The following is a 17,167-nucleotide window of genomic DNA, read 5'->3' as shown; positions in this document are numbered from 1 at the left end:
AATCATATTTGGCGGTCCCGGGTTATGATTAAAAAAACCTGATACATTTTGTGGGTAAAAGTAATATGCATTGCTAATGCATATGAGAGTCCATGTCTCTGCAGCAAGAACAACCATAACAATTGAGTTTAGGGGAGGCTGAACAGACTCTCTGTGTGGCACTTTATGACTTTATGCTTGACCTTTCATGCCTGTCACTGTATCACCCCCAGCCATAGGCCTGTTCATAAATGCTGCCTGTGTGCGCCGTTCTAGTTTCCAGTAGCCCAGCTGTATTTTTGCTGTGAATTTAAACTTCAAAAGGAAACAAAACGGCCTAGTTTTAAATTATACACAAAGACATCACTGTAAAATACAAGATGCCTGGCAATTACTTGCCCCAGTGCCCTGATAAAAACATCCAACGGTACAGAAAATAAGAAATTAAGTTTCTTGTGGTGATATAACAGGTTTGACATTGATTTTATGTTTAATAACTTGACTGGCATAACTCTAAACTGCTGCAGGGTTTCCAGTTTTCAGATAACGCTTTCTAAGACTTTCTAAACATCAGCTCCTGTTCTGTGTCCAATTCTAGAAAGTTGGATTAAAATAAGATCAATTATATTTGGTAAATTTTTTTAAAAAAAGTACCATCTGTTCAACAAGGAAATGCCTCCAGCTCTTTGAGAGAGGGGTGATGTAAAAAACCTCCTCCACATGACAGAATTTTCAGAAAGATGTATCATGATTGTGGAGGCCGTGGGTATTCTTAGTTATACCAATAAATCTCATGTTTGTGATCATCTCATGTAGATACACCACTGTTGGTCTCTTTGATGCTATTAAAAAAGGTCCCCTGTGTTCTCTTGTAAATATAAAACTGATTATGTAAGAACCCTGAAAATGTTGACACATATTTCAAATTGTAGTCTATCCTCAAATAATTTACAAGCTTCCTGAGTTTTAATCCTCTTTTTATATAGTTTTACTTCTTTATCCACTAGATATGTTTGGTCCTTTAATAAAAGTAAAACAAAAATTGTCAGCCTTGAACTGTGCACAAGGAGGTAGTACAAAATGGTCAGCTCAACTTGTCTTTACAGCTAAAAATCACATATTAATGTACACAGCAATACACGGCATATTTAATAACAGGTATAAAACAAAACATATATGTGCATATATGTTTGTGTGTGTATTTTTAATTCAACTTTATTGAAAATGCTGAATAATACAAAGTCAGACATCACAGAGGGCAGAAATTGTAAAAAAGATAAGTGACAGACAGAGAAATTGAACAATAAAAATTATAAATCAATCGCAAAGACAGTATTTTAAATTCATGCAGAAAACAAATGACCAAATAACAATGATATATGGTCGATAATTTTTGGGTTATTTACATTTTCAAGAAACTCGTTAAACAAACAAACGAACAAATAAGAAAAAAAAACTATGTTAAAACGACCTTTGTGATAAAATCAGGATAAAATGTGTTAGCGTTCTCTTTTTCGTAATATCCGGTATGAACATCACACTTCCGGTCTTCTTCCTCTGGAAAAAGCGCAGCAATGGCGTCTTGTAGTGAGGCAAGTATTTTCTCCTTTTAAATGTCAAATTACTCAAATTATTTGGTGTTATGACACATTATTGTCTGTCGTGTAATGTAATTCCTTTGAGAGCTATGAGTCTTTTTGTCGTTAGAGAATTGTCTCCGTTACACGCTTGTTGTTTACTATCGTGTTGTTGTGCTAAGCTAACCGATGTTAGCGAGTGCTAAGTAACGTTAGCTCGGAACATGGTTTCCTTGAATATTCGTTGTCTGTTTCTGCTCGATATTTTCCGCTGACTTGTCTGTAACAGACTGCACTCGTTCACTATATAGTCATGACTTATCTTGTATTATTCAGAGACAGTTGTAACGTGACTGTCGTTATTTTCAGGAGACTGTTACAGCTCCTGAGGAGGATCAAACTGAAACTCTCGCATCCCAGAAGAGAGAAGCGAGACTACGGAAATTTCGAGAGTTACATTTCAAACGGGTGAGTTGTTTGCCTGAATAAAGATTATTTACGGCACACAGACTGGATTTAATGTTCGAGATGTGATCTACGCTGCTCTCCTCTGGTGACGGAGGTAAGCTGAGCTGACTGTTACAGCTGTGAAAAACACCTTTAACAAAGAGGCGTAATCATGTTTAGGTACACTCTCTGCCCCAAGTCATTAGGTGTTTTGATGGGTATTTCTGGAAGCTCACACTTGCATACTGCTGCCTGCAAAACATGTCATCGTGTCATTTTCCACTGCAGAATGAAGCACGTAAGCTCAATCACCAGGAGGTTGTGGAGGAGGACAAGAGACTGAAACTGCCCGCTAACTGGGAGGCTAAGAAAGCCAGACTGGAGTGGGAGCTTGCAGAAAACGAAAAGAAAAAGGTATTCAAGTCTTGCATTCACAAACTCGGTACTCTGCAGTTTTGTCTAGATGTGTAGTGACTTGAAGCACAGATCAGACAGAGCTGCGGTGTCATCTACTAGCAAGTTTGTAGACTTATTTTCAGCTAATTGTGTATTTGTCAGATGTCTTTTCTGAGACTTAGACTTAGACTTCGACACATTTATTTAGCCCACTTGTGGGAAATTAACTTGTCACAGCAGCCGTGTGTACAGAAAAAATATATAAAATATCAATATATACAAAATATAACATATACAAAAGTGCACAAATAGGCATGTATCAAAGAAGAAGAAAAAATGTACAGGTTTTAAATACAAAAATCAAAGATATACAGATTAAACAAGATGCAGGTAAGAATGTGGGAGAATGAGGGAGCACTGTTGTTGTATTGTAATAAATAGTAATAAGGATAATTAGGCAGGGGCAATTTTTAAAATACAACTGAAAGAGAAAAAAAGTGACATGTGCAAGATGCAACTGGCAGAAACTTTTGATTGTAGTGAGTCCAGGTTATTGTTGGCTCAGGCTGGTGTTGTATAGCCTGATGGCCGATGGAAGGAGGGACCTGCGGTAGCGTTCCTTCCTGCAGCGTGGGTACCGCAGTCTGCTGCTGAAGGAGCTGCTCAGGTCTCCCACAGTCTCATGAAGGGGGTGAGAGGGGTTGTCCATGATGGATGTCAGCTTAGCCAACATCCTCCTCTCACCCACCTCCTCGATGGAGTCCAGGGGACAGTCCAAGACTGTCCAAGACTGAGCCGGCCCTCCTGACCAGCTTGTTCAGCCTCTTCCTGTATCCACATTGAAATACTTGTGCTGATGTCCAAAAAATATGTATTTATAAGGATAGGTGTGTTGTGATGAAGTAAAACTGTTTTGAATATGCACCATGCTGTGTAGCACATAAGGTGTGGTGAGAATATTTTGAATTGTGGTTGTATGAGGTACTTATTCTAAGTCAGTGTACAACCTACAGTCGGTTGCAGTTCAGCAGGATGGAGTCTGATATTGAAGCTAGGAGATCTGCTGTGGAGAAGTCGGCAACAAAACATATCACAAAACATTTGTTAAACTATATGCTATATTATGAATATATTCACAGATTTACATTCAGACAGTGATTTCCTATGGGAGAAATTAAGCCATTATTGCTTTCTTCTAAGCCTGACTCCATAGACAAAAACTTAAATTTAACATTGCCAAACAGAGGAGCTGAGTTTGTTTGTGTTATTTTGTGAATTTTACATTTAAATGTTGTTGTTTTTTTAAATTAATCAAAGTCACACAATAACACATACAAAACACCCAAACTGATCAAGGGACAATAGACCAGCAGCTCCTGTCTTCAGCAGGCTAAAATTACTGTTTTAGTCAGTTAGTTTTGGTGTCTTAAACAAAAGCATAGAAGCAGCTCTGAAGCTGTTAATGGCTTCCCCTGTTAGAAGGGCCTGTCCATGGCAAGGTAAAATATTTTTAATCTAGCATCAGTGATTTTTGTAGGTGTTTTTTTTGTTGGTTTTTTTTTTTTGGTTGTTTGTTTGTTTTTTTTAAGTGGCCAAATTTGTTCTGCTGCCAAATTTGTTCTGCCCCTTTCCACAGCAGTACACTTCTTGGCTTCTGTGTGCCCGGCTACCATCTACTGTATATAATACACTGACTATGGATAAGTACCTCATCAGTTTATTACTGTACAAGATATAAGTCACACTTTGTCTTCACTTCATACATAGCTAGAGGGCTGCTCCATGTTTCACTCTTGCAGTAATAATTGATTTCCCTGTATGTGTCCCTCTGGTTCCTGCATAGCCTTTTTACTTCTACATTCTGAGCCTAGATTTTATATTGCTGCCTCCGTGAAGCAAACAAGAATGATTCATTTACATCAATGAACCTCCATGAAAAACTTTCAACGTTTCCACAAAATGAACCCAGGGGGCTCATACACTTATCAAATCAAAGAGTCGTTTCATATATATATATATAATAATAATAATGTTTGACTTTCAGGAATGTGCTGCCAGAGGGGAGGACTATGACAGAGTGAAACTGCTTGAAATCACTGCTGACGATGCAGAGCGCTGGGAGAGGAAGAAAAAGAAGAAGAATCCAGACACAGGATTTGCAGGTTGGTTACAGAGTCTCCAGCAAAGACAGACATGAATTGTTTGTTATGCTCTCATTGGTCCCACCTGTTTAATAGAGTATGAGACATGTTGTATAATGTGAATGAATTAATTGGTAATTAACTCCTTGTTAGAGTTGTTAGCATGGACAGTTTTAGTTAGCTTTGTTTTATTTTTGTAAATTTAGCTTCATAATATAAAATCACAGGTGTATTGTACAGAGATGAACCAGACTAAGACTGCACTCAGAGCAACTCGAGTCCTGTGTGAAAACAACGCAGCCCTTTGATACATTCATTCATTCGTATGGAGCCAGTTCACCGATGTATCAGGGGTACAAATGCATGGGGCTCCAGGAAATAAGTTAAACCTTTCACATTTTCCAGCAAGGTGGGCCAAACAAGTACATGCAGGCACACATTCCTAGTGGATTTCTTTGTTATGAGAACAGAATATTTAACCATTTAACTTCGCAACTGGCGTGTTGACTGATAGTTGGCAAAGTATTTAAGTTGTAAAATCCTATTGCGCCTTGTTGTGCAGTGGTTTGGCGTCTGTTACTGGATTTCCTGGATCATAATTTGTATCTCTCTGGTATATTTAACAGCACACATGTTTGGGGCATAATGACACAGCCTCCTGCCCTTAAGTCATTTTGGTTTGGCTTTTCAGTCGCCTTGTGTCGGGAGGAGGAACCAGAGAGACAGCAGCTTTTGATCACTCAACACTACGGCTGCCCTTAAGGTGTTGACCAAAATTACTCGGTACCAAGTGGTATAGAAACATACCCAGTCAATTGATAATTGCATTTGATCCTATTTGTGCCTCAATGCCCCGCTGGATCAGTAAACTTTCTGTTGCTGCCGTCTCCAGGCTGCTTTCTTCCAGGCCAACGGTCAGTCCACCGTCTGCCCAGTTAGCAAGAGCTGACACAGCAGCAGCAGCAACATCTGACAGTCCAAACGAACTCTTACCAAAACCAAAATGTCTTGACTCTGTACTCATATTCGTTAGGTTATGTTGGCTGTGTCGTGTAAGCAGTGAGCTCTGTCACTGTGCGGGCAGCAGCTACAACCCGTACAGTCTGTAATGTGGTGAAGTCGAGCACCATGAATTGACAGAGCTGACAGTGCAGTGTGTAGAAATGCCACCAAAATGTTTGAGTATGGCGATATTACACACCACTCCATTCACATTATGGGTGTGAAATGAAGTGCTCTAATGGTTTTGGCATAACTTAGAAGGTCTCTGATATTCAGCTGGTAACAACATTTTTTAAACAATACACAGCCGTACTCAACACATGCTGATGCCAACCTTATATTCAGCTGAACAGCTAAACAGCTGTGAATGAGTTAGGCTCAAAGTTCAGATGAAAGACTGCAGTCGCACTTAGCTTTATTGCTTTAAAGAAATTTAAACTTATTATTACACATTTCTTTATCAATAAAAGCGAAATTTCTGTCCATTTCACACCTAATACGGTTGAGGTTGGCATTTAACGTCAGTGACTGATTGTGTGGACTTGCATCAGAAAGTAACATGGGAGAAAGTGGTGACTGGATCAAAGCGCTTTATTTTAGGCATGTCACACCACAGAACCTCAGTCTACTCATTTAGTAAATTGTAATTTGATGCAGTTCACGCTTGATGAAAAGAGTGGTACACTGTGCTTCTGGTTGACTTTTCTGTTCTGCTGTGCCTGTGCATGTGACCTCCTCAGAAACTCGTCACACAGTGAAATCTTGCTCCCTGCTTCTTACATAGCGGCAGTGTATCGAGCAATACTGGTTGCATGTAAGGACCCTTTGGGATGTTAATCATCTCAAACTGCTCCCAATTTAATCTCCCAGGGAAAAAAAAAAGAGTTGCCGTGTCTCAAAAATATGGCCGCCATCTGTTGCATCAAAACCTCCTCTGAATTAAAACCTCTGGGGAGAAAATTATCACCAGAGGGTCTTCAAGAGAGGAGGAGCGTTGCCTCTTCATCCCTTACTTAACCAGCCGCAGGTTGCGTCGCTGAGCCCCGTGCCTGTATGCTGTTTGTTCCGGTAATTTTAACTCAGTCAAATTTTCTTTTTTTCCGTCTCACACAACGGTCTGCAGGTTACGCCGAGGCCCAATTCCGACAGTACCAGAGGCTCACCAAGCAAATCAGACCAGACATGGAAACCTATGAGAGGCAGAGGGAGCAATGGTGAGTTAAGTCTTCTTTTTGCTGCGAAAATACTCTACTTGTGTCTATTAATACTTCCATATAGGCACCATGAGAACAAATATGGCAGTGCTAGATTTTTGTGCAAACGGCGCCATAAAAATTATGACATGAGGACGTCTTTACTTTTAAGACCGTAACTGTGAAATTTTCAGTCAAGTAAAATGAATTGTAACATTTTGCTTTGCGTAATCATCTAAGAATTAACCAGTCACATGTGCACAAAGCATTTTCTATATGTTAGGTCACGTACCCCCTCATTTGCCCTGGGGTTAGCAGTGACTTCCCTCCGGAGTAATTCTAAGATATTAGAGTGCAATTCATGCACGCTAAGACAGAAGAGGAGCCGGTGCCTGCAGGTTTTTCACCCTTAAAGGCTGATTTTCATGCAGAGCTATGAAGGATGCACACTCACAGTTTCCCCGTGATCTTCTCTCATCAAGATGACCTTTTCACAAAAATAGAATGAAGTTGATTTTTAATCATGTTAAAAATGAGATTATATGTAGTTATGCTTTTTCTAATTCCTTTCCTGGTGCTCCACAGTGGTGAGGACTTCCACCCCACATCAAATAGCCTGATCCACGGCACCCATGTTCCCACAAAGGAAGGTATTGACCGTATGGTGGAAGATGTTGAGAAACAGTAAGTCACGCGCAAAAGTAGATGGTAAAAGAGAGATATCATCTCCTCTGCTGACCTTCCAGTAATTTCATCTCCCTCTCAGCCCTCCCGTTAAGAATCAGCCAGACTCAGCAGGCAGTCCACATGAATAAAACTTTGTGCTAAGTAACAGTTCTTTGATTTCTGCTCTCTGAGAAATAACAAGAAGCACTAGACTAGACAGGCCTAACAAGCTGAAGGCTAATGAAGGTAAATTTTGGCAAAACAATACATCTCAATCGATTTTTATTCCCCCCCATGATGTTATTTAAAAACATGTTTGGGTTCGGCTTTGCTAATTTTTAATTGGTTTAAGCAGTTCAGATAACCCAAGATGTTCTTTTCATATGTCAGAAAGACAGAGGGTTCATTCAGAAATTTTCCGGTGCTGGTACACCACAAACGTAGTGTGGAGTCTGGAAATATGAGACCATCTCTGTCATAATTATGCGTGGAAGGATTGAGTTTGTGACCCCTTTGCCAATTTTGGAAGAGGAGATGTTTTGTGTGAACTAGGGCCTATCTGATCTGCAGAAATCAGCCCTGGGTGAGCAGCTGATGGGAGGTAGTCTGTTATTATCGGCCTGCGTGGGGTGATGCTTAGGTGGGGGCGGCAACTTACCCATGTTGACCACCTTCAGTGGGACCTACAATGCTTTTCATATATATATAATATTACAGCGTCAAATATGTAAAACCCACCAACATAATAACAGCCCACAAACTCAATACACCAGAAACATAATACAGATCTGCAGCTTTTAATGTAATATTCCCACAAACACAATACTTTTCTCACCAATATAATAACAGTTGCTTACTACAAATGTAATTCATAATTTAAGCCTATATTGGCATGATGTTTCTGTAGGTTAATTTTTATGTACTCAGACTTTGACATGTTCTGGCCCGCTCTGCTCAAACCTGTGATGTGTTCTAATGAGCTGACTCGAACCCATTGCCAGGTGTATACGTTAAAAAAAACAATGAACACAAAGATTATTTTTATATCACATTTCTGGGAAGTTATTTCAGTTTTATAAGCTGAAGACTTTTACCTTCCCACAAACGCAACAAATCCCTGCAAATGTATCAGCTGTTACATTTGGTGTGACCATGGCAGACTATGCACATGACCTGAATTTCAAACAAGTGGGTGTGGGTAGATGGTTTAGCAAAACCTTATGAAAGCCACTATAAAGACAGCACACAGGGCTCACACTGTACCTTCACCATCTTTCACATGCAACTGCTGCTTCAAAGGGTTTAGCTCTTGCAGGTTCTTTGTTAAATTTTGTTTTTGCTACAGAGATCCTATTCACCTTTGATCATGCGGGTATTTTCCTGAGCTGTTCTACATTTGAGACAGTCTACGGCTTGTGTTAGAGATGCGACTGTGGGGCATTAGACAAGGACTCTGTTGCCAGCGTGTGACGCACAACAATGCTTTGAAGACACAGTGAATCAAGACTGGGAGCTCACAAATTGACAGTATTTTCCTCTGAGTATGTATGTGTGTTAGGTTTTCCATTGCCACTCTCCTCGCCAAATTTAAACGCACACCCCCAAATCATTGCCTGTAGCCAATTATTGTTATTGGATATGCCATGGATGGTGGCCATACTGGTTTATGAAATCCGCACTAAAGCTGCTTTTATTTGCGATCGTCAGGATAGAGAAGCGGGCCAAGTACAGCCGACGCAGAGCCTACAACGACGACGCAGACATCGACTACATTAACGAGAGGAACGCCAAGTTCAACAAGAAGGCGGAGCGCTTCTACGGGAAATACACAGCAGAGATCAAACAGAACTTGGAGAGAGGCACAGCTGTCTAGTGGGTCCGGTCATCTCCGTGGACATGTTTTGTCTTCACGTAGGAGACTTCGGTGCATCTTTTTCTCCTCAGTACTGGCTGTATAAATAAATTACAAATGCCAAAATGAACTCTACAATGTAAGGGAGTTGTCTGACACTTTTTATATCATGCTAAACTTGTTTTGATCTGAAAGATTTGTGATTTGTGGTGTTCCTTTGTACAGTATTAGAAGTTAAAACAACTGTTATGATTATTCTTTATTTTTAAATAAACCACTTCCAGTTATCTTACACACTTGTTTGTTTTTCTGTGGCTTTGCTGCGTGTGGTCTCATGATGTAGTCGTTCTGAGCGTGAGAATGAACTACCATCAATCCTCGGGGCTTATTTAACCTCAAGATGCCAGCCAAAAGAATGTCTTGGTGGAGGTGCACATAGAGATAAAGGCAAACAGTTGAGCAATTCAATTTATTTGTTATCATCTTCATCTCAGTCTAAGTAACTTGCCCCAAGCTGCGACATGAGCAGTAAAGCCTTGTGACTGAAGACGGGATAAAAGACAACAGGTTCTCATTCAAGTCTGTTCTGACGCCCGTCTGTGTGCGGTAAATAGTACCCTCTACAGGCAGTAGAGGGTGCTGTCAGCATTGAATTAAATCAAACCTATACGGTTAGATTTAATCTAGATAAATCAATCCTCCTCAGAATAAATTTATGAGATGCCCTCAAGTACAATTTGCAATGACACCATGACACAAGTTGTTTATGTCTTAGTGATGAAGAGTAGAGGAGGGCTTCAAATACTATCTTTGATATCTGACTCTGCTCCAAAGCAGTTTGAGAGTGGATTACGTGTTGAGGTTCATGGTTGTGATATTTTTATAGTCTTATCTGATGAGCCTGAGGACGTTGGCTGGGGATCTTATAATGAACAACATTGCGTTAATGCGCTGTTGTGTCTCACAGATAATCTGACACCTTTGATTCTTTCAAGGCCAAACACTACTTAAAGTGTTCACTGAAGAGCACAATTTGGTTTGATCTAAGCCCAGTAAACATAGGGAAATTACTGGATAAATAGCAATGAGATTTAATAAGTGAGTTTTTCCATAGACAGAAGAGCCTGCCAGAGATTAATGACATCAATTCTAAGAGGAACTACAATCACCAAAGATCTTTACAGTCAGCACAGTTTCAAGGTGAAACCCAAGCTTGGTACTCAGTTTCTGACCAAATGACTCCCCCTCTGTTCCTGACTTATGTAGTTGAACAGAAAATGGTATTTTAGAGAACATTATGATGACACAGTGAAGTTAACCTTTGACCTTTTGGATGTAATATATAACTTAATTTTATCCCAGTGTATATTTGTGGGAAATTATGTCATAATTACAAAATAATTTTGGTGTTATTGCTAGAAAACATGTTTTGTGAGATTTAACTGACCTTGACCTTTGACTAATAAATTCTAATCGGTTCATTCATGAGTCCAAGCAAATATCTGTGCCAGGTTTGAAGAAATTCCCTTAAGGTGTTGGTGAGAAATTGCGGTTCACAAGAATGAGACAGATGCAAGATCATGTTGATCTTGACCTTTGACCAGCAATTTGTAATCAATTCATCACTCAGTCCAAGTGAATGTTTGTGCCAAATTTTGAGGAATTCCCCCCTAGGTGCTCTTGAGATATATCCACAAGAATGATACTGATTCTGGGTCACCGTGACCTTGACCTTTGACCACCAAAATCTTATAAGTTCATCATTGAGTCAGAGTGGATGTTTTTGCCAAATTTGGAAAAAAAAATCCTCAAGGTGTTTTTGAGATATTGTAATCACAAGAATGATAAATAGGAGGTCACAGTGACCTTGACCTTTGATCACCAAAATCTGTAATCAGTTCATCCTTGAGTCCACATTTATATTTGTGTAAATTTGTAGAATTTCTCTCAAGGCGTTCTGGAGATTGCGTTCATGAGAATGGGACGTACAGACATACAAATACATAATGCGTTCGACCATGGCTGTCGCCAGCACAGAGGCATGAAAAAAATACAAAACATATTTCTTATCAGGATGACTACATACCACGACAAACCTGTATATTTTTCAACTACAACATTGTTTGTGTGTGTATCAATTATCTTGTTGTGTATCAACTAAACAGTGCCTACCCCCTGCTCTATTATCTCTTCTGCTCCACTAAGACTCTCTGTTATGTATGTGCACGTCTTATCTACTACTACAGTAATTAATCAGAATTGCAGTTTTACAGCAGGAGACATACAGTCTGGCAGTCCGACCTAATCAAAACTGTGTGATTTTACCTTTTTATTACAACAGATTGTGACATGTATCTTAATATATCAGCCTGGAAATCTGGGAAGCATTAAAATGTATTACTTAATAGATGGTTATCTTACCCAAATTGATAGGTTACCCTCTGGCAGTAATACACTAGTTTTTTTTAATATGTGCCAAAAACCTGTCAGTCCAAATACACAGACTTTGGGATGAGTAGCACTGCACCCCCAACAGCAGGATATATCAAATCAGTCAAGAAGGAACATGTTCAGTTCATGTGGAAGCAGCTGATCAGTTCAGTGAGTGTGTCTGTTTGTTAGATAGTGACTGATACAGTATTACAGGTGTTATTCACAGTAGAGTAAAGTACAGGTGTCACAAATGATGGCTATCTTCTGTTCAAGTGCCTCACCGAGCACAATTATGTACTATACCAGGACCCTAAATGTACATAGAATTCAGCCATGAATAAATTTATCATCAACCCGTGCTTTTCCTACTGTGATATGTCAAAACCCCTCTGCACTATGATACAGCAGTACCTGGATACCTCAGAATCCTTAGAATAGAGTATTTTCAAGTATCTGTGAAAACGTCTGCATCAACTTATATTCAGACAGACTTGGCACGTTGTATCACCAGACCCATGTTTTGTAATCACAAATCAGAGATGCTGGTTGTGATTCAGCCGTCCTGAACAAGGCTACTTTGTCAACCTCTTCTTTTAAAGAGCTCACAATAAAACCACAACCCATCCCCAATAACAAAGTGATACACAGAGAAAACATTTGAAAATGTATGGCAATACTGACACCATGTGGTCATCATTGAAATTGTAGCGCAAACCCCTTTGAAACTGGGAACAGAAGGCCAAGCAACAATTTAGAATATATTTTAGCAATTTAGCAGTGAGGCAAATGTGCCATCACGCAGTCTGTTGACCTGCATCTTTGTTCACATTAAGGTCATTGTGATTTAATCCTTTTAGATATTTTTTTTCTCAAAAGTAAGATACGGCATCACAGATCCTGATTTTTTGCACAATTCTTGCATATCCCACTATTAACTATTTAGTTTTAAGATGCAGTGTGTAGGTTTTAGTGGCATTTAGGATTTAGGTTACAGAATAATGCATATAGAACTAATGTGGCCAATTAAAAAAAAAACATTACAATGCAAAAATGTAATTGGCCATCTCATGCTAGAGATGAATTTGTCCATTCTGGGCTACAGTAGAAGAACATGACTGCCTCTGTGGAAGAGGACCTGCCTAATATGTACATATAGCTCATAGTAGAGTATAGAAACACAATTTTGATTTCACGTGATTTGTAACTAATGAAAACATAAACATCCCTTACCGCCTATAGATGCCCCTAAACGTGACACACACCTACACACCTGAAAGTATTTTACATACATTAGCTTTGTTTAGATACCAATTTTAATTAAATTATTCCACTAGAGTATCTAAACAAACTATTCCTTTACTCTAGGAACAGTAACTATAAAAAGTAAAAGATTAAATGTGTATGGATATATCAACCTCCTCTTGATTGGTCAACAATTGAAAGCCCCATTTCCCTACACGTATGATGTATGATGTTTAGTGACTGTAGCAAACCATATTAACCCTCAAAGCTTCTTCCTTTATTATAGGATTATCGTATTTTGATCATTTATGAAACTAGTTACAAAAATAGACAGAAACATCTTTTTATTATATAAATATCTTTATTGAATCATCAGCACAATATATACAAAAAAGGCAAAAAAATAATCCCACCTGGACGAATTCTTCAATTTCTCCCACTTAACTCTTTCACATCTGAAAGAAAACATCGTCCATGAAATAATATATACAAAATATTTACAGTGTCCATAAATCTTGCCACACTAGTGTGACGTGGCCCGTGTGTGTTTGCGTGCATTTGAGGATTGGCCTGATTTGACTGGAACCCAGTGGCCATAAGGTCTCCTGCTTTCATAGCTGTCCACTCTGGAAGTTACCTTAGCACCAGATGGAGCTGCCACGGTTGGTTTCACCACAGAGTTCTGTCGGGACAAGATTAGGAGAGAAAAGGTGTGATCAGAACACGTGTCTATAAGCTCAGTGTAGCATAAAGCAGTGTTTGGTTTTTACAAAGTGACTTCAGTCACTTACATTAATGCTGAAAGAGATGATTTTTCTTTTAGGGGACATTCTTGGGCTGGACATGTCATCAGGCTCCACCTCACTGCTCTGTTTCAAAAAGACAAGAACAACATACGCAGTTAGATGTGTGTAAAACTGATGAGCTTTGACAGTTAGTGAAGTTCATATAGATGGATTATAACTCCTAATGCTAACATTGTAAAGCACTTCTACAGCATACTTAATTATTTAAGTGTTAGCTTCAACACTTAACACCCCCCTCCCCCATGCTGTCAAAGGCTTGACTCGGCCATTAAACAAATCCTACAAGGACAGACCTCGAAACAGAATAAAACAATAAAACAAAAACTTAAGAGTAAAGAGGAAGTCTTCTCTGTCTACTGTGGCAGAATGATGGTGACGTAGGTTTCCCAGCCCTCAGCACACAGCTGGTGAACCGACTTATCTTTGGCAAATGGAGAGGAGTTCTTCGTCTGTTTTTAGCTCTCTTGACAGGGATAGTCACTATAATGCGGTCCACACGCCTTTGCTCCATCAGCGAGTGGAGGGTTCTGCTAAATAACAACGACCCGTTTCAACTGCAAGCATAAATACATTTGCAATGTAAAAATTCTGCCTATCCATATGAAGAGGAGTTAGTGTGACACAAAATCTAAATTTCTTGTGCATCATCTATGTGTATTATTAGCATTTGTATGGTGTGTGTGTGTGTGTGTGTGTGTGCATCGTATGATTGTGAATTAATCTAAATATGTGTATGTTTAACTGCAAACTCTAGTTGATAAACGTTAACATTGTGAACATTATAAGAGTTATCAGATAACCTTTCACGCAAACACTTATTCTTGTCACCCAAGTCACATGACAGCCCTTTAATCCCAGGTGCCGATGAGTGAAGGAGACCACTGTCATGTTATCTATGAAGACAGGAATAAATACAGAGAGCATGTGTATTCCCTCAGGGGTCCAAAGGTTAACACAAGACACAGGAAATTCAAGACAACACAGACCTCGACCTACTCAAACATCTGTGGACATTGCACTGTGCTTCATATGCTTTATCTCTGTTGACACTTTGATAAATTGGTGTATAAGCTAGGATCAACTTACATTGTAAAATAATAAAATAATAAAATAATAAATCATCCTGTGGGCCAAGGACCCATAAGTCCATTAACCATCTGGTGAAAATTAACTGTGAACTTTTAAGCATGAGCGGTAAACATAGCTGTTGGCTTTAAAATTCTTTACACCTCTTACCTTCAAATATTGTCCAAGATGGAACAAAACGTCTATGTCTTCAGTAGAATCTTTGACAAAGCCTCATGTTTAGTGTGGTATTGTGTTCAATTTCAAGCCCAAATTCACTCTCAGACACCCACCTGTGACGGAGTCTTTTCAGGGTCTTCTTGTCTCACCCATGTCTCTGCCAACACCTGTTTGGACTCCTCCGGCTGCTCTGACAGGACTGGTTTCACACTTTCGGGAAGTTCCACCTTCTCCACTCCTTGGATCGTCGCAGCATTGGCAATGGCAGCTTTGAGGAATTCTCTTTTCTCTGGGAGCACAAAAAAGTTTTGAGAGAAGATTTAGTAAACTGTGCAGTGAAACATCTTTTGAAAACTTCAAGGTCTACCTCTCTGGGCAATAAATGCCGACACCGAGAGTAATGATGTTGAATCAGCTCACCATCCAAACTGAAGTTGGCAGAATGTCCTGAAGGTTTGGACCTGGAGTTGCTTCTGTACGTTCTGGATGGGGATCGGGAAAACCGTCTCACAGACCTCCTGTACCTGCTCCAACGGCTGGAAGACCTGGAGCGGGACTTGTAGTGTTTGCTGCGAGAGGACCTGTCTGGCGAGGGCGTGCGGCTGTAGGAGCGAGAGCGGGCCCTGTAGCGCCGTGGTGGGGATTTGCGCCCACGGCCATATCTGCGATGATTGTCACAGCGACAGCGGGAGGAAGGTCTGTGGCAACGGGGGTGAGAGCGGGACCTCCTGCGCGAGGTGGACCTGCTGCTGGATGAAGATGATGATGATGAAGAAGAACGGTAACGTGCCCTGTGGACACCACGTCCCCTGTAGTGACCAGAGCCACAGGAGCGTCTGCTTTCACAGCTGCTGCCGGATCGGGATCGGGATCGGGAGCGAGAGCGGGTTGAGACCGGGCTCCTTTGGTCAAAGATTACATTGATGCCATCATTCTGGCGAGCATGGGCCATTTCAGAGTGTGAGTCTGGTCTCTTGGCCATTGTTCTTTTTTTAGCCACAAGCTGAAATGAGACAAATATATTCATAAGTATTACACAAAAAACAAAAAAAATACAATAACCTTTGTCAGTAAACAATTAGTTAACCTAGAATGAGCAGAGCCCTTGTAATAACATGTTGTAATAACTTTATTAATTAGACCAGTGAAGTCCTTTCATAATATCTGCCAGTCTTTGTGTAAGCCATGACTACTGTTGCGCAACATTTGCTTGTCCAGCGCTGCCTACAGCGAAAAAACAGCCTGACTGCAATGGCTAACTGGAGCGTACTGGAAATTTCCAGAATGACGCAAGCTAAAGCTAGCTTAAGCTGCCATCTGTTTACGTACCATATGCAATTCCTTCCCTTGTTGTTAAAAACTTAAACAAACAATGGCAATACATTTATGGACACAAAAGCTCATTAAATACAACTATCCACACGTAACTCTAATTCGACTCTAATTCGAAAACAACCTTAGCTACAGTAACGTTAGCTTACGTTGTATATCTTACCAGGTCGACTGTAGCTTGAAAACCTTTGTTCCGATAACGTCGATATAAACGATGTATGTCGAGAGAACTGCCTTCAAATCAAGTACGACGACACGATAAGTTAGCAATAAATTCAACAATACTCAATTTTGTTGGTTTATAGCCAAATGTGTACGAGAGCGCAACCGTCGTCTTGTCTTCGAGGTTGATCCGTCTGCCGTCGTCACTCAAGTGAGGGTGAAACTGGTGGAGCGACTGTTCAGAGCAGCAGCCTCTGGAAATTTCCACTGAGTCACGTGGTCTTCAAAACGAGTCAGCCTGTTTGAGTGACTCATTACATGCTAATAACTGTGTGGCAGCAACAGCGAAAGAAAATAGTTTTTAAATGTAATTATATTATAATCTATCAACCTGTATTTGTTCCTATTTCACATCAGTTCGTTAAGAACCTGATTACATTCAAAATAGTTCAGTAATTTGGGCCAATCTAGCGGAGAAAAAGAAGTGTTTGGATCTATTTTGACAAAAAAAGGGAAATGAAAATAGGAAAGAAATGCAGAATGTGTATATTTGCAAAAATTACCCATATTGCCTGTTGTGTCTTCATAGCTGTTGTGAATGCATGCATAATATTTTTTTTGCCCTAAATTATGTAGACTTTGATTTGGCTATTTATCAGTGACTTAAATAAAAATAAACACGTCCGTATTGTTT

At 39.8% G+C, this 17,167-nt stretch overlaps 2 protein-coding genes across 2 annotated transcripts; one reads left to right on the top strand and one right to left on the bottom strand.

The window, feature by feature from the left end:
- Positions 1 to 1,518: 1,518 nt before the first annotated feature.
- syf2 (SYF2 pre-mRNA-splicing factor) lies at positions 1,519 to 9,545 on the top strand. The gene is made up of 7 exons (XM_042501411.1): positions 1,519 to 1,571; positions 1,926 to 2,024; positions 2,292 to 2,417; positions 4,444 to 4,561; positions 6,666 to 6,756; positions 7,321 to 7,419; positions 9,109 to 9,545. The coding sequence occupies exons 1-7, from the start codon at positions 1,554 to 1,556 to the stop codon at positions 9,272 to 9,274; spliced, it is 717 nt and encodes a 238-aa protein (XP_042357345.1). The 5' UTR covers positions 1,519 to 1,553; the 3' UTR covers positions 9,275 to 9,545.
- A 3,724-nt stretch (positions 9,546 to 13,269) lies between these two features.
- rsrp1 (arginine/serine-rich protein 1) lies at positions 13,270 to 16,696 on the bottom strand. Its single transcript, XM_042501326.1, has 5 exons — positions 16,475 to 16,696; positions 15,400 to 15,982; positions 15,093 to 15,268; positions 13,720 to 13,797; positions 13,270 to 13,610 (listed from the first exon to the last, which is right to left on the bottom strand). The coding sequence occupies exons 2-5, from the start codon at positions 15,959 to 15,961 to the stop codon at positions 13,452 to 13,454; spliced, it is 975 nt and encodes a 324-aa protein (XP_042357260.1). The 5' UTR covers positions 15,962 to 15,982; positions 16,475 to 16,696; the 3' UTR covers positions 13,270 to 13,451.
- Positions 16,697 to 17,167: the final 471 nt, after the last annotated feature.

The sequence above is a fragment of the Plectropomus leopardus genome, chromosome 14 (assembly GCF_008729295.1).
Source record: "Plectropomus leopardus isolate mb chromosome 14, YSFRI_Pleo_2.0, whole genome shotgun sequence".
NCBI lineage: Eukaryota > Metazoa > Chordata > Actinopteri > Perciformes > Serranidae > Plectropomus > Plectropomus leopardus.
Note: the sequence above shows the minus strand (reverse complement) of the source record. Positions and strands in the feature narration are given on the sequence as shown.

Bases quoted from the DNA above. Each gene is read 5' to 3' on its own strand.
- rsrp1 (XM_042501326.1), bottom strand. From the start codon at position 15,961: ATGGCCAAGAGACCAGACTCACACTCTGAAATGGCCCATGCTCGCCAG. The intron at 15,269-15,399 runs GTGAGCTGATTC...TTGTGCTCCCAG, and splicing joins TGCCAACTTCAGTTTGGATG to AGAAAAGAGAATTCCTCAAA. The intron at 13,798-15,092 runs GTGGGTGTCTGA...TTTTTGAAACAG, and splicing joins CTGAAAAGACTCCGTCACAG to AGCAGTGAGGTGGAGCCTGA.
- syf2 (XM_042501411.1), top strand. The intron at 4,562-6,665 runs GTTGGTTACAGA...AACGGTCTGCAG, and splicing joins TCCAGACACAGGATTTGCAG to GTTACGCCGAGGCCCAATTC. The intron at 6,757-7,320 runs GTGAGTTAAGTC...GGTGCTCCACAG, and splicing joins GAGAGGCAGAGGGAGCAATG to TGGTGAGGACTTCCACCCCA.